This window comes from Centruroides vittatus, unplaced genomic scaffold, assembly GCF_030686945.1.
Source record: "Centruroides vittatus isolate TY-2023 unplaced genomic scaffold, ASM3068694v2 contig_300, whole genome shotgun sequence".
Taxonomy (NCBI): Eukaryota; Metazoa; Arthropoda; class Arachnida; order Scorpiones; family Buthidae; genus Centruroides; species Centruroides vittatus.
Genome location: NW_027121917.1, coordinates 1,296,670 through 1,314,824, shown reverse-complemented (window position 1 = coordinate 1,314,824; position 18,155 = coordinate 1,296,670). Strand labels below are relative to the sequence as shown.

The following is an 18,155-nucleotide window of genomic DNA, read 5'->3' as shown; positions in this document are numbered from 1 at the left end:
TAATGGTTTTTTTGTAACGGATGCATCTCAAGGCCATTTATCGTAATATTCATTTGTTTGTACAATTCTAATAATTTTTGCGTCAATCGGTGTCTCAACTGTCGGCTATCAAAAATCGCTACGAACTTTCCGAACAACCCAATATTTTAAATTAAATCAATTAAAAATATAATTAACCTGTCCCGTGTTATTCCCGACATATCTTGGGTCGCAAGCTGCCAACCTTGATCGGTGGAACAGATATCTCGTTTCAGCATCAGAACATTTTTGAAACTAGATATCGCTAGTCATTATAATTTTTATATAAAACTAACTTCCGAAAAACAATTTATTTTGTATTACATTTATTAATATATCTATTTTGTTTGTGCAAAATAAAAAATAATTTTGAACGATACAATAGCCACAATTACTTTTTTTTGAATACGTAATTTTCATTAGGCTTAACATCGACAAAAATTCAACATGGCACGACACGCAACGGAGAAAAATTTCAACATGGATAGGTTAAAAATTGCAGTCCAACACTGTGGTGATGTCACAATAAATAACTGCTTGTTAAACTTTTAAATTGCAATTTAGCTACATATGTATAATTTAGCGTGTAATTAGGCAAAGTACCCACAACTACAATAAAAATGTAGTTGAATAAAATTTTGCCATGGCTAGATAATAAAGTGCAATATCAATATATAATGCATGTAGATATATCCATGTTATAATCTTCTACACAAATAAACCTTAATACTCATTTTATTTACTCAAATTAATTTAATCTAAATAATTTTTAACTTCTAATTGCACAAAATAGAACTTAAAAAAGAAAATTGAACTAGACATTTTGTACAGCTGAGGCAGTATACAGTCCTCAGATCATTTTATACAGCTGTCAGTACACAAAACTGAAGCTATACCATCAGTATGATATAAAAAACATACTTTGTCATATTTTTAATTTTTATAAAAATAAACTGATTTATTGGTGGTGTTATAATTTTACCAAACCAAGTGGACCAACAGTAACCAATAGAAGCCACTCCTGTTCCTTTGGTTTTTGGGAAATGGGATAATTTTGATTGTAATAGACTATCTCACAGAGCCACAAGAAAGGCTCATGCAATTCACAAATATATTAATATATATTTATATTATAGTTATATTATATTTATATTATAGTCATATTATTCTAAACATTAAATTTTTACAAATAACTAAAAATTATTAACTGCAGTTCCAATAACTAATTTTTTAAAAAGATATATAAAGGATACTGTATTCATGAAGAACCATTTGTACTAATTTTTCATCACAATGTGTTAAAGCACAGGTTGCATTAAATGAAATTCCACCAGTTTTCTTTTCCTACAACACAATATAATTTTATTTTAAACTAAAATATTATCTGAATATTCAACAAACATTCTATTAATTGCAAATTAATAATACTGGTACAGTAAAATCTGTCTAAAATAAAACCTGAATAAAATGAAAACATGCCTAAACAGAGGAGGAAAAATCCCTTCAAAACAAAGCAATTTTCTATGTTAAATTTTACTATAAGCTATAAAGCCGTTTAACATGGAAACAGAAGGAACATACAGTAGAGAGTCATTAATCCAAACCCGGGTATCTGAATTATTGGTTATCCGAACGCTTTCCAGTCGGACTGTGTCGTGCTGAATCAAACTTTTTTGATACTAGATTTACTTCTAAAGTATAATTTTTATGTTTTTATATTCTTCAATATATTTATTTTGTTTGTACAAAATGCAGAAATAATTTTTAATGATACAATAGCCTCGATTATTATTATAAAAATTTTCGTTACTTAAAATCGACAAAAATTCAACACAAAGCAACACGCAACGAAGAAAAATTCAACACAAAGCGACACGCAACAGAGAAAAATTTGAACATCGGACAGGTTAATATATTTTTTCATACATAATCGGTTATCTGAACAAATCACTAATCCAAACAACCCCAGTCCCCAATTGATTTGGATTAACGACTCTCTACTGTAATTTAATATGAATGAAAAAAAAATTTACAATTATACTTGTTGTGGACAAAAATAAAATTACCTCCAGGTATAATGGCCATCACAGAGCCTGACAAACTGCATTCCGAGAATGATTTTGAATCTTTTTAGAGAAATAAAGATCACTTAACAAGAGACTTACAGGCATAAGGTCTTTGTTAGAATTAATCAAGGGTATAATAAAATACTTTTAACAATTGAGAACTTCCAATATTCAAATGAGTTTCCAAGAACAAGCAACAAATGTAATATATTGAAAACAATGAGAATAAGGAACTAATTGCTTTGTTTGGATAGAGCAGTTAGTAACTAACTAGTATCAAGTATTCAAGAACAAGTTGATTAAAATTATTGATAATCATATTGAAGTTAACAATTAACTAAATTCCTCCAAAAATCAGATCACAGAATGACTTTGTCTCTATTACTGTAATGCAATTAAAATTTGACAATAAAAGAAGACCCCAGTTCTTGGTTCTCAAACTGCCTTGTTCACTGTTGTATGAGCTCATAAAAATCAAATTCAAGAACTCTTGGTATTCAAATATGTAGCACATGTTATTGGAAATACATTTGAGAACTTTATAGATTCAAGTAGTTCTCAATTCTTACATTTGAATACTCCCATCTTTAGTTGAAATCACAGAATTTGGATTAAATTTGATAATAAAATATTTGTTACTTACATAATAAAAGTGATTTTACTGTAAAAATTAAAAAAATATATATATATATATATATACTTATACATGGCAAAACAGAAAAAATTTACTACCATGCAATTCCAGTTTTTTTAAACTCTTTCTACCCTGTTGGCACTAAGAAGGCCTTTTTAGTATGCCAATTATGAATTCAGCCAGGCCCACAATGGGGCAGCAGATGATGAGGGATGGGGCCTAACATACTAGAGTAGACCACTCCCTTGAAAACTTCCAGGGTTTTTTTGACCTGTCCAGATTTGATCCTGAGTTTCCAGAACAATAACCTGCTGTCTTAACCACTCAGCCACCCAGCTAGTATGCAATTCCAGTTTATACAAATTTTATTGGTATTACAATTTTATTATGCAGGTTAATTAATCTAATGGTTATTATTTTTAAATATTTTAAATATTAAGGTTATTAAGAAACATAATGTTATGTTACATTAAACATATTTATACTAAACATTATGTTGTTTAATATAAATATTCAAAAGTATACTCCTTGTAATATTTAAAGTACAAGATACCACTGTATTATTATTAGAAATTTAAACTATATATATAAATACTTATAACAAGAAAATGTATAAATCAACTCTTTAAATAAGAAGATAAAAATTTAATATAAATATATTTAAATACCTTAAAATAAATATTTGGTTTCTGCTTATTTAATCTAATACCAACACTTTCTAATTCCTTTTCTAAAAGAAGCCTGTAATTAAACAATGTTTTATTTGAAAAAATTAAAAAATTAAATTATCAAGAAACATTATTTTAATGTAACAAGTTATTTTTCTTTATTTTAGAATACCTTCAATAATCAATTTCATAAAGTTTTTAGCATATAAAAAGTTTTAATGCCATTTTTACTGAAAATATGATGATGTAATTATATCTGACCATCAGAAAATTCCAGAAATGAGAAAACTCATAAGGTCTTATACCTAACTCATAAGTTAGGTACAAACTTGGTTACTTTTCGACATAATCACCGTAAAGATTGAGGCATTTGTCTATCTGTAGACAAGCTTTGAAATCCCCTCTTCATAGAATGTTACCATCAATGACTTGAGATGGGCCCTAATGTAGTTTTGAAGATCATCATTAGTCCAAACCTCTGCCCTCCTAGCTATGTTTTCAGTTCAAGTAAGAGATGGAAATCGCTCGGTACTAAATCAAGGCTATACACTGGGTGTTTAAAGGTGGTAGAGACTTCCACCCAGCTTAAAACTTTTTAATATGTGAAGACTTCCACCTCTTTCCTGAACTGAAAATGTAGCTAGGAAGACAGAGGTCTGAGACTAATGATGATCTTCAAAACAACGATGTTAAGGCCATCTCAAGTCACTTCTATTCACTTCTAAGGCCATTCTATGAATACAAAATTTCAAAGCTCGACCACAGATAGACAAATGCCTCAATCTTCATGGTGATTATATCAAAAAGTAACCATGTTTGTACCTAACTTTTGGTAATAAATTTGTTATTTACACTTGTCTTTGTTTTATAGACCATCAGAGGTTGAAAAAGAAACAGTCCTCATAATTAGACAATGAAGGTTCTCAATATGAGGAAAAGGTTTTGTTTTGTCAAACTGAGGTTGTACTTTACAATTAAATCATATTTCTACAAATAACATTTATGTAATGTAAATATTGTCTTTATTGTACAATATTTAATTATATAATGTAAAAACTTTTGCTAAATAAAAAACTATATTAATAGTTAACTACTTCTCCAGATGTTTCAAGATAAAGGTGGTAAATTTTTTGTTTAAATTATAATTTTTTAAAAACAAAGCTCTTAACATTTTTTAATTATAAATTCAAAATAACAACAAACCTTTGTATTTCTCCTTTAGTAGCATCTAGCATCATTAACACCAAATCGGCAGTTCTAGCTACAGCAATTACTTGTCTTCCTCTTCCCTTTCCTAAATAAATTTAAATTTATATCATTTAAAAACATCCAAGAACAAAAATGATGTTTCAATTTAAAATAATTTCTACAATCTATAAAATGATCAATATTTTTGTAATTATTTAGGAATTATTGATTATGTTTGTTATTGAGATAAATTTATAGTATGCAATAGATTTACGCAGTAGTTGTTCCTTTTTCTCTGTCATGGAATCTAGAATATTATTTCTAAGTTATAAACATATAAAAATTACATAATTAATATTTAATGAATTTTTTTTAACTAATGTTTGAATATATACAACATTAAATAATTCATAGCATAAAAATTTAAAGTTATTTCTTTAGGAAAAGAACATTAATCCACCTTGCTCAGACCATCTTTATTTCATCAATGCCATATATGTGCTTTAGGAACTTTCTTTCCCTCTTCAGTATGGTGTTTCATATTTATTTTTTTAAATCAATAAGACATCTCTGCAGTAAGTTTGTTTAAAATAGTTGTAAATTTGTTTATTCTTCCTTCAGGGTTATTAAATTAGAAAAATTACATATTTGGGTCTGTTCTTTTGAAGTCATCGAGCTGATTGAAAGTAAGATGTTGATAACGATCAACCAATGCCGAATTATCGGGCTAGCAAATGGCTATAGTAATATTAATAATTTAAGATAATTTGGTACTAGAGTTAGATGTTAGGCGCCATCTCTTGCTAAATTTAATAATTAGAATTTTAATTAAATGATTTAAATAAATTTAGGTCATACTGGAAGAAAAGAAACGGCCCGAAGCGAGACTCAAACCCGCAACTTCTGCTATTAGGCCTAACTGGAAGAAAAGAAACGGCCCGAAGCGAGGACTTGAACCCGCAACTTCTGCTATTAGGCCTAACTGGAAGAAAAGAAACGGCCCGAAGCGGGACTCGAACCCGCAACTTCCGCAATTAGGCCTAACTGGAAGAAAAGAAACGGCCCGAAGCGGGACTCGAACCCGCAACTTCTGCTATTAGGCCTAACTGGAAGAAAAGAAACGGCTTGAAGCGGGACTCTAACCCGCAACTTCTGCTATTAGGCCTAACTGGAAGAAAAGAAACGGCCCGAAGCAAGACTCAAACCCGCAACTTCTGCTATTAGGCCTAACTGGAAGAAAAGAAACGGCCCGAAGCGGGACTCGAACCCGCAACTTCCGCAATTAGGCCTAACTGGAAGAAAAGAAACGGCCCGAAGCGAGACTCTAACCCGCAACTTCTGCTATTAGGCCTAACTGGAAGAAAAGAAACGGCCCGAAGCGGGACTCGAACCCGCAACTTCCGCAATTAGGCCTAACTGGAAGAAAAGAAACGGCCCGAAGCGGGACTCGAACCCGCAACTTCCGCAATTAGGCCTAACTGGAAGAAAAGAAACGGCCCGAAGCGAGACTCTAACCCGCAACTTCTGCTATTAGGCCTAACTGGAAGAAAAGAAACGGCTTGAAGCGGGACTCTAACCCGCAACTTCTGCTATTAGGCCTAACTGGAAGAAAAGAAACGGCCCGAAGCAGACTCAAACCCGCAACTTCTGCTATTAGGCCTAACTGGAAGAAAAGAAACGGCCCGAAGCGGGACTCGAACCCGCAACTTCCGCAATTAGGCCTAACTGGAAGAAAAGAAACGGCCCGAAGCGGGACTCGAACCCGCAACTTCTGCTATTTAGGCCTAACTGGAAGAAAAGAAACGGCCCGAAGCGGGACTCAAACTCGCAACTTCTGCTATTAGGCCTAACTGCGATGGCCGGTTGAGTGCCTTTGGGAGGATGTGGGCAATTAATGTGTCCCCAGCTGGCATTGTAATGACCATCAGTCGTACGGTAATCTTATATCAGCCGGAGGAGGAGAGCGGATCGGAGGTCCGGGTAGCGTAACTGGTAACGTGTCTGCACGGATAGCAGGAGTTGCGGGTTCGAGTCCCGCTTCGGGCCGTTTTTTTTCTTCCAGTTAGGCCTAAATTTATTTAAATCATTTAATTAAAATTTTAATTATTAAATTTAGCAAGAGATGGCACCTAACGCCTAACTCTAGTACCAAATTATCTTAAATTATTAATATTACTATAGCCATTTGCTAGCCCGATAATTCGGCATTGGTTGATCGTTATCTATAACGGGCTAGTAGTTTTTTATTTATGTAAGATGTTGATTTGATATTTTGGTTAGAATAATAAATATTTACTTCTTGGCAACATTAAATATTTTAATATAAATAAATCGTACAATATTTTCTACTAACCTCCTAATATGTTTAAATTTTTTTAAATTTCAATTCTGTTTAATTTGTTTTTGTCTTCAATATCTAAAACATGGGTACAAACTATTCTGATCAATGTTTTAAGAAATCAACATATTATATTGTAATGGAAAGATTTGAGCCAAAGGGATAAAAATTGAAACATGCATTTTTTTCTAAACACTGATAAACCCATTTTTTGATCTTAAACTTTATTAGTAAATGAAAAATAAATTTCACCTATGTCAGACCATATATAACATAAAACTGGAAGATGTGCTGTTACACAATGCCAGTAGCAAGCTCAACACAGAATCATAGTAGTAAGAAAAACAATCTAGTCCAGTGTTTCTCAAACTTTTCGGACCGCAACTCCCCTTCTGCGCTTAAAAATTTCAAAGGACCCCCGAAGAATGAGTATGTGTCAAAAAACATCCCGGAGGGAGGGGGTTAGGCTCGTATTTAAATATTTATATTCTTTTTATTATATATATGTGCAATTTATTTAAGTAAAAATTATTTTATATAGTTTTTATTTCTATTATTTCTAAACATGAATCCATAGTAAATTTTTAAAATATTTGAAAAAAATTGAACAAATATTTTTCACGACCCCCTTGGGGGTCGCGACCCCCACTTTGAGAATCACTGATCTAGTCTAAATGACAGATATTCTTTACAGAATGACGAACTTGTCCTCCTAAGATTGGATAAAACAAAAGTCATTTTAAAACAAGAGGACAGACTAAAGATGAAAAATGTATTTATAAAAAAGGACCATCAGACACTACTCAATCACTTTAATTTAAATCAATAGAAGATATGTGACTTTTATTGTTCATTAAAATTTTGATCATGTTGATTATAATAGAAAATTTTTTGACAAAGCAAAAGATTTTCAAATTATAATTCTTTATAAAAATGAAACAAGAATGCTAAACATTTTATATTCTATTCCTTTACATAACTTAGAAAAAATGGAGCAAACTTAAATAATATTAATAATAATAAAGATCTTTGAAAATTACCTTGTGAGGCACCTTCAATAATTCCTGGCAAATCAAGAAGTTGAATATTTGCCCCTTCATACTATAACAAATATTTATGGTTTTCATGTGAAAAATTCAATCATTTTCAAATGAAAGTAAAAATTTTTATAAACTATTAAACTTTTTATATTTTCAATAACAATATAAAATGTATAATAAATAATCTAAATTCTAAAAGCAAATAAAATTAATTACATTACCTGAATTACTCCAGGTATACAGGTCAAAGTAGTAAATTCATATGAAGCTGATTCACTGTGTGTATCAGTTAAAATATTCAATAGAGTGGACTGAAAATCAAATATAAATTTCTTTATATTAAAAAGGGCTAAATCCAAAATTGTAGTATTTTTATGATTAAACTCTACCAATAAGAAACCATTTACTTTTATATACATAGAGAAGAAGATATGTTCATAGATAAAACTTAAGTCTAAAAATTAGGACTAGATGATCAATCTTGATCTAATTTGGTACTATAAATTTAAAATATGCAATGGTAAAGTTAAAGGGCTATTTATTGTTCCTTAAGTAAAAATAAAATTTTAAATAGTTGATAGCCAATAATAAAATGGTTTCATGATTGCACAATTATAGGTGCACAATCAAGGTGATAATTTTGTTTTTAATGATAAATTTTAATTGTAAATGACTTCTTTTAAACTCTTTTTTTTTTTTTTTTTTTGACTGATAAATAAAAGTGTGCATTTTAATTTTATTTTTTTAACCAGAATACAGTAGAAAAATTTTGAGGCCAAGTGCCAAAAAGCACAGGATGGCTTATATACACTAAACATTTTTTCTAAATGTTCAGTGCTAAAATGAGAGTGAGTGTCTTTTATGCCATAAAATACAAAATACAATAAATGAAGCTGAAAATGTTCCATGATTGGAAGAAAAATGTTTCTTATAGAGAATTTGTTTGTTCCCTGAAGTAAGCATTTTAAATATTCTTAATGGGCTTTTTTTGGAAATGACAATAATAATATTCCAGAAGATTCACAAGAAATTATTAATAGTTTACAAAATCTTTTTAGGATATCCTGTGTACATATTAAAAACTGCAAAGAATTTGATATTTAAAAAAAAAACATTTAAATTTAAAACTAATTTAATGATTATATAACAATTATCTGTTATATAATATAAATAAATATATATTACTTTTCCAACAGATGGAAATCCAATCAATGCTACTCTTGCATCTCCAGATTTCATTACATCAAAACCTTCTCCCTATAAACAATTCCAATAGTTAGTATTTAATAAAAATTATATAATTATGAAAAATATCAATATAATATTAAATTAGTGATAATTCAGATTTTTATTAAGTTTTATATTCTTTTTAACAATTCAACTTTTCTCTGTTATAACTTTTCATTTGATTTCTTAATTAATCTTTATTAAATTTTAATATTTTGAATTAATTATCAAATTGTTAAATATTTGAAATTGTTAAATTATATGTAAGATGTTTCCTATATTTTAGATATTTTGGAATTCTTACAATCTTAATACTAAATCTACAATTTTGATTTTATAAGTAGGAAATTTCAAAATTTAGTAATCAGTTATAAAATGATAAAAAAATTAATGAACATATCTATAAGAATAGATTTGAAGAGAAATGATTAATTTTTTAATACAAAATTTTAATTAAAAGGATATAATGTAAAAATTAGAATTGCAGAAAAAATTTAAAATGTAACAAATGTACACATGCAATATTAAAATTTTTATTTAATATTGTATGTGTGGGGGAAAAGTTAGTTTGTTTTAGTAATACTTTCATTCAGGAGAGGGGGTTATCCTCAGCTGGGAAAAAAGTGAGGGAAAATAGAAGTGAAAGACAGAGAAAATATGACATAGATCTTTATCTTAAAGCACACTTACACTTTCCACTCAACAAATTTGGTGCCAGAACCAAACAAGAACTGAAAACAAGTAGGACAGCGAAAGATGTTTAAATACTACAAAACTATGTTTAAAGAAAACATTAGGAAAATGTAAACTGAATAGTGAGAAACTCTATACTATTCTAACAGAAATTCAAGCTACAATAAATTCACAACAATTGACACATGAATTTAAACAAGAAAAACCATTGATATCAAGCCAGCTTCTCATTGGCCAAAGACTCACTGAGTTACCTGAATAAAAAGAGGAAAAAGAAGAGCCAATGATGAAATGTGGCTAGCAAGAAAAAGTCATTGAGCATTTCAAAAAAGATGGAAAAAAAAATATTTATTTGGCTGCAATTTGAAAAAATTGTAGACCTATAAATTCTCACTGTGATCCATCCGTCTGTCCTTCCTTAATCTCGATAATGGAGTTAGATACATGAAAGTCAAGACCAAATATAGAAAGTTTAGGGGCAGGAGGCCCCAATTAACTATATATGAACTTCCAATGCAAAACAAAAGTCACATTATTTCAATTCAAAAATTTTCCCCTGAAAGGAGTTAGATAATGACTGGCAGGACTGTTGCTAACAGGAAAACTATAATGTACAGGAGCAAATCAATTTCAAATTTACTCCGTCAATCTCAGACAAATTATGAAAATTTCACATGACTATCTTCTGGATTATCCACATATTTACAACTTTTCTAAATTGTCTTTTCTTTTTTGTCATGTTTGTCTTTGAATGTGGGTATGATCATGCACATTAAAACAAATGTAAATCAACACTACTTAACATTTACTTTTAACATAGTAATGTAGAATTTAAATTAAACATTCTTAAACAAAAAACAATATCACACTGACAGTTGTGATTACACGTCAGTGTCTACGTGTTAAATTTCACAACTGTTATAATTAAATCACACATTAGATAACCAAAGCTATTAAAAATACATAAAAACTTTCTGTTCAATCCAATAACTTTTACTTATTAACCATGACATTGAAAGACATCACTGTACTGATTATAATGGCTTTAAATTTCAAAACATATCTTTATAAAACCTACAAGACTAAATCTAAGTACTATTTTACACTTATTGGATAATTTAAAGGAGATTAAAAATTACAGCCCAATAATAATCACTTGTTGGATATGAGAAATTTTCACAAAGTGCAATAATAGAGACAGGATGCTAGATCCAAGAGGAAGACATTGCATTAATAGTAAAAAAAATCAAACCTAGATAACAACAAAAAAATGAGAAAAATCACATAAGTTAAAAAAGAGCATGATGATAAAACTCCACACTTGTGTAGTTCAAAATCTAGATGATGTGAAACGAATAGAGCATCAGAAGATCAATGCTGCTTTTGTGTCCATTGGAAGCGTACAAAACCTGAGAGATTCTTCAGATGGGAAGTGTTTGTTCTTGTAATACTTTTGTTAAGGAGAGGAATTGTCCTCTGGAGAAAAGCAAGAAAAAAATAAAAATGAGAAAGAAAATAAGGTGCAGATCTTTGTCTTAAAACACATTCACACTTTATACTCAATAGCATACAGAACAGTATATCTATACAGAAAACTTTGATGTGGCTATCGTAACCATAAAAGATGTAGAATCACACAATAAAACCTGCTTATTATAATCTTGGATACTATTATCAGTCATTTAGAGCTGATCAGCCATCCTGTTTCTTCACTAATGTACAGAATAAATTTAACCATCAAAATCAGCCTGTAAATTTAAACTTACCCAAAAATTTACATTCATGCAACACATCAAGGGTAATTTTGTAGATTAAAGTCATTTAACTTTTGAAATTAAATTCATGCAAATGGCCTTTAGTAATAAATGCTTTGTCATTTTATGTACTTTGACATACTTAAATGTATGATAATAATTAATAATGTCACTTTGTACCAAATTTTATTTTTCCATATGATTACATACAACATATGAATGATTAGTTTTATAATTTCTAATATCAAATTTATACAGATATTTTTCACATTAAAAATACTGAATTTTATACAAAATATTAACAACTGAAATTTTATTTATTTTGTTGATTATATGATAGTTTAATTTATAATTTGTGTTGATAAATTTATTCCTGTAAATTTTAATTATTTACAATTAAAATTTTATAATAAAATATAAAATTACAAATTATCATCTTAACTTCATTAATAAATGAATTTCAAATAGGATCTTATCACAATATCAATAAATCATTACTGGAAGATTAGCATGTTATTTGACCTTGGTGCGGATAAGCTTTATAATAAAACAAGTTAATAATTTATTTATAATATGGAATGATCATTTGGCATGTTATCTAGCTACAAAAAATATATTTATTATTTTTATTATGCATTAACATTCTTAACAGCATCATTTTGTAAATTTATGTTTTTGAATTATTCATCTTCAAAAACATTAACAAATGCTGCTAATTAAATTATTTTGATACATTTAATCATTCATTGTTTAATTAAATTAAATGCTAATTAATTTAGTTCTTTTTTGTTTTATGTGAATTATACAGCTGAAGTTGATATGCTGTTATCTCTATGAATGCAAAAATATTTAAAAATAAGAATAAATTTTTCATATCTCATTAAAAAAACATTATTATAAATATCACAAAATTCCTTAAAATTTGATACAATTCCAATACTTTCCCTTTTTTATGTATACATAATAGCCAGGAAAGTAAAAAGGAATAGAAGAGAAATATCTACTTGAAAATGCAAAGAAAAGTTCATTATCATAAAAGTTGGTTTCCTGAAATTAGTAATCATTTATTTTCAGAGAAAAATTTGTCTATTTTTTTTTCAATTTATTACAACTTATGTTTTTTGTATTTCAAAGAATAACAATTCCAATTTTCCAAAGGATTTTTCCTTTTCTCCTACATGAAGATTCCTGAAAGTTATATTAATTTTTGAAATGGGATTCTCATATATATTGTTTGCTCATATGTTTAATTAATTATACTTTCAAAGTGACTGAAATTATTTAGAAAATTTTATTAATCCAAATATATGAGTAAATATTTGATAGTTAAAATTATTTGTGACTATTAAATATTGTCTTGTTAGACAATAAATTATTTAACAAATCATTTAGTGAATACATTCTGGCATAAAATATAAAAATAATTATTTTATGAATTCAATAAATACCATGCAAAAAGCTTAGACAGTAGAAACTATTATTTATTAGGGATCAGGACCAAGGCAGTGATGGATATGAAAATAGTCAAATAACAGAATTATCACCACCAGTACTAAAAAATTAATTTACAATCCACAATTAATACACAATCTTATATGTACAGTACTGTACAATCAATGAACTGTTTATTTTCTGTACAGTGCAGTGTTTATATGTGATGCAAAACTTTAATTAGAACAGTATGAAAATAGAGGCCTACATGTATTGTACAGTACAGTACAACCTCCAAATAGCAGACCCTGTCGGAAACAAGAAGTTTGTCCACTATTTTGAGGTGTTCACTATTAGGAGGTATATGAGAAGCCGAGGGCCGAGGGTTAATACCTACTGACCACTTACTCAGCAACAGTCTGCAAGGACCGCTCACGCTGTTGTTTTGGATTGCTTTTTATCAAGTGGCGAGGAAGGTGAGCAAGTCGACAGGCATCCTTGAATAGACAGGAGACAGGGTTTAACAAAATAAGAAAGCATTTATTGAATAACTAAATCTAGATTACAGGAGGCTATATAAGTTCTAAGGTTAAACGTGATTATGACCTATACTATTTACACAAAATTGGCGACTTATCTCTAAACTATGTTGTGTGTCTAATCTGTGTAAAGAGAGAGAGTTTACAAAGTTTAGCCCCGAAATACCTCGAAGGACGAATATGGAGAGCAGTATGCGACGATCATGCATGCATGGAAGTGGTAGGAGTCCTCGGTAGCCTCCAACCAGTGTCTTCTTCCTTTAGCTGGATCAGGCCTGCTTATGGAAGTCCAGGAGTCGAGGTGGCACTATCACCAATTATAACTTCCTATGACGATCGCCCTGAGCTTCCGGTAGCTCGCTTTTATACTATTGTTGTGGGAAAGGAGTCACATGATCGTCAAATGTTGACGATGACGAAGCATTTTTGACAGCTAAGTGTCAACTTTCCCACTGACTTGTTATTACACCTGGTGACCTCTGATCTGATTCTCTGTTTTTTCTATCGGGGATGTTTATATTTTGAAAAAATGATTAACATTAATTTTAAAATTCCCTTTAAAATCTGTGGGCTCACAGGTACATGCTAGCAGCTATACTATATTTTAACATGGTCATCTTATATGAAGAATACAATGGATTATAAAAACATCATATTTACTTTTGGAATGTGAATATACCAAAAAGTATAAGTAGGATATATAATTAAAATATATATATATATACACTATATATTATTTATCTTTTCAGCTGTAAAGGTCTCATTTTAATTGAATTCTAAACAGCAAAGTAACTGGACAGGAGACTTTAAATGGAACATAAAAATTATGACAAAGCATAAATGTTGATTAATTATTAATTCATGAAAAGTGTTATGGTTGGAAGTAATGAAAAAGAAAAATGAAACTATTGTATCTAAATTACAATGTGTACAGGGAGAGAATGCTAATCAATTTTAAGAATAGCATCACACTTTGGAAAGCACAGATATTGTTATTTGAAATAAGTTTTAATTTTAACCAATCAGATGTCATCCCAACCTTTTAAATTTGGCTATTCCAAATTTATGTTCTCATTTAGAATACAGAATTTCTATGACCTGATGATGTTGCTTAAGACAATCAAAAACATTCATTTTACATTAAGTCTACAGTTTCAACTGGAATTTTGGTGTTTGGTGGATTTTTTTATATTATAATCCAGTTTCTAAGCTGTTTTATTCATAAGTTCACTTAGGAATTGTCCATAAATTATATCCACATTTTTCTTGAAATTTTTAATCCTCTTCTCTCCTTGTCCAAGTTTCCATAACCCCCCCATCTGTAGACATGCAACAAAACTCAATCTCCTTAAGCCATTATCACTTTATGAATGATAGATACCATAAGTTGAAATGAAACATACAAGAAATTTTGAAATAAATATAATAAAATGCATAAACTGTATAAAATTTAATGAAATAAAACAGTTTATAATGTTATACTCACAATTCCTCAGACTGGAGTAAAAATATAGTTCAAAACCTCTTAGAGAACCACCTTAAATTAATCTCCAGTAAATTATCACCTTTAGAACAATTAACATTTTTCAATTCTCCATCTAGATCAATTGTTCTAGAATCGGAATACTTCAAACATTGTTGCAAATTCTGAAACATTTTTTTAAAAACAGAATTTGTGATGATGTTTGAAGCATTCCGATTCTAGAACAGTTGACTTGATGAAGATTCAGACAGAGGATTGAAAACATTAATTATTCTAAAGGTGATAATTTACTGAAAATTTATTTAAGAAGGTTCTCTGAAAGATTTTGAATTAAAACAGACATCTATTGAAGCTCAATCCTCCCTCCCCCTTGTCTGACTTTGTTCAACTTGTCTAATTCCCTCCCTCCCTTTCAGTGTGGACATCATTTATGGACATTCTGTTATGTCCAATTCAGGCCAAAGATTATACTAACCTTTTGCAGTGTTTTTACAGGAAGACTATCCCAGGCATCTGTAATATTAAATATTGTGTTCTTAATTGTGTTTCCAAAACTCTTTCTCTTATTCTTCCATTTAAAGAAACAAGTTTCTGAATAAAAGCTTTCCAATAGTAACATTTCATGCTTTGAATGATGCTGTGGTCAATAAGTGGAATGAGTGGGGTGGTGTTTGCTAGAAAACCATCATTTTTTAAACCATAGCTCAAAGCATTCTCCATCAACAGCATTTCTTCTTGAGGTAAGTGTTTTGATTTCAGTTGTGATTTAACATTTGGCACTAACACTTTGTGGAACAATCTTGAAATATATCCTAGCTTGGCCAAGTGTTTTCTGTGTGTAATAACTGACAGGCAAAGGACACTAAAAATTTTTAAAAGATTGAGACTTTTCATATTTTCATATAACAAGCAAAAATGTAATTTATGATTACCATTTGCATTAGAACACAGCATTGCAGTGATGCAATTCTTTTACATTTTAAAACCTGATATTGATTTTTCCAACAATGAAGCCAAAGTGCCTTCCAATTAATGCATTTCATCACAGTTTTAGATGTCTGACTAAACATTGCTCAGCTATTTCTTTCTTGAATTTTTCTCTGTATTCAAGACTCACTAAATTATCTGACCTCAGTTTCTCACGTGTGATGTCCAATTGTTAAATATCACGATGACACTTAAATTTGCTTTAAAAGACTAAGTTTTTGTCCATATCAACAGTTTTTGTCTGTATTACTTATAGTCCCAAAAATAAGTCTTGACTGCAGGCTTACACAAACTACTGGTACAGTACAGCATCCAATTGATCACTTTTTGTAGATTTCATGGTGATGTGAAAGCCCCCAAAACTATCAGTGGTTTGCATTTTTGTAATGTGGCTTTCAAATTTTGCTGCATTACATTTGACATCCCTGACTGTCATTCACCCAATATCAAATTCATGAAATATTTGTAGTACTTTTGCCTTTCCTTAATGTTCAATAATTTCAATTTTTGGGATAATCTCAACATTACACATTTGTATTACTCAGTCCTTTTTGCATTTTTTTAAACTGGGGACAACAGTTGATGACAACTGAGATCAGTGACTGCACTGGATCTGTTACATCATTGGAAGGGATAAGGAAGGATGAGCGGCATGGAAATACGAAGGAAAAAAATTGTGCATTGGTTCTTGCCCATGCACAGAATTTGTAACATCCCAAACTGAATTTAGCACTCTGACAGTTAAAAGTGATGAGTAATAGAGTTTTTACTGTAGTTTCATAATAAAGTTAATATTTTAGAAACTAAATATGCACAATATATTTTAGTCAATTCTTTTTACATTGACAAGCTTATTAAGAATAATTTAATTAAATGATTCATATAAAATTCAAAAGTATCTAATCAATAGAAATTAAACTTACTTTCTCTTTCTTTCCTTGTGGTTCCATTAGTTGAGCCCGATATTTGGCTAACTTTGCTTTTAAAACTCCTAAATGATATTCAGTTGCTACAAAAAGTACAGTTTTAATATATTTTTGCTTTGTTACATTACATGAATTTTAATATTTATTGGTTCATATAACTATTTTTACCTTTATTTTTTTGAGTCCTGGAGATTTCCCTCTCAATTTCGTTTATTTTCTCTAAGATGCCCATTGTGATCGCTCTTTTTAATAATCAGAACAGAATTATATAGACTTACACGCTACTGCCTGGCACGCTTTACCTATCAGTACCACATAATCACGAACAGTGTTGCCAGAGCTTAATATCATGTATTTTATAATTATTACCAACTATCTTCGTTACTCGAAAATAATATTTTTTTCTAGTACAAATGCAGAAGCAATTCAATTTATATAATTATTGAAAAATAGATATAGATATTTATAAAATATTCAGTAAAATTATTATACATGTGTTAAGCCATAATTTGTAATTACGGACGGCCGAGCAGTCAAGCTGGTAGCCTACCGCTCTGAAGGACCCGGGATTGAATCCGGACGGGTCAAAAAATCCCCAAGAATTTTTCGGGGATGGACCGTCTGGATATGTCGGGCCCCGTCCCTCATCACTCGGCAGCCCCATTGTGGACCTGGCCGAACCCATAATAGGCTTGCTAAAAGAAGTCTCCTTAGTGCCCACAGGCCGGAAAAAGTTTAAAAAATTTAATTAAAAACAAATACACCTGAGATATAAAAAAAAAGTTGCGCAAAGTAAACATTTATAACAATTTAGAAGACAATCAAATTTTTTTCTTAGAAGTTTCTCTATGGTAAAGATAAGCTTGACGCTTGAAAGCGAAATGTAGAAAAAAATAATACAGGTAATAAATAATCTTGTGGTTACCGCTTCCAAGCGTCTAGTTTATCTTTACCATAGAGAAACTTCTAAGAAAAAAATTTGATTATCTTCTAAATTGTCGTAATTTTTTACTTAATGGAATTTTTGTTTGTTTGTTTAGTTATGGCAACGCAACACTGGGGCGATCTGCCTTCCGGGAGGTCTTTAAGAGAAACTGGCCCCTATTTAGGCGTTACAGACGTGGAGAAAACCCGGAAAACTCCATATGGCCAGCCCGTCCGAG

General features: G+C 30.0%; 1 protein-coding gene across 1 annotated transcript in view; it reads right to left on the bottom strand.

Moving 5' to 3' along the window:
- The window catches only part of LOC136972677 (developmentally-regulated GTP-binding protein 2), a 31,627-nt gene extending 14,307 nt beyond the window's left edge, over window positions 1–17,320 (bottom strand). The window contains exons 1-8 of the mRNA XM_067267282.1: window positions 17,161–17,320; window positions 16,990–17,075; window positions 9,138–9,209; window positions 8,174–8,263; window positions 7,953–8,013; window positions 4,590–4,680; window positions 3,387–3,459; window positions 1,272–1,362 (exon numbers count right to left, since the gene is read on the bottom strand). Coding sequence (XP_067123383.1) covers window positions 1,272–1,362; window positions 3,387–3,459; window positions 4,590–4,680; window positions 7,953–8,013; window positions 8,174–8,263; window positions 9,138–9,209; window positions 16,990–17,075; window positions 17,161–17,224 — 628 coding nt within the window. The 5' untranslated portion in view covers window positions 17,225–17,320. The remainder of the gene's footprint in view (window positions 1–1,271; window positions 1,363–3,386; window positions 3,460–4,589; window positions 4,681–7,952; window positions 8,014–8,173; window positions 8,264–9,137; window positions 9,210–16,989; window positions 17,076–17,160) is intronic.
- Between the last annotated feature and the right edge of the window lie 835 nt (window positions 17,321–18,155).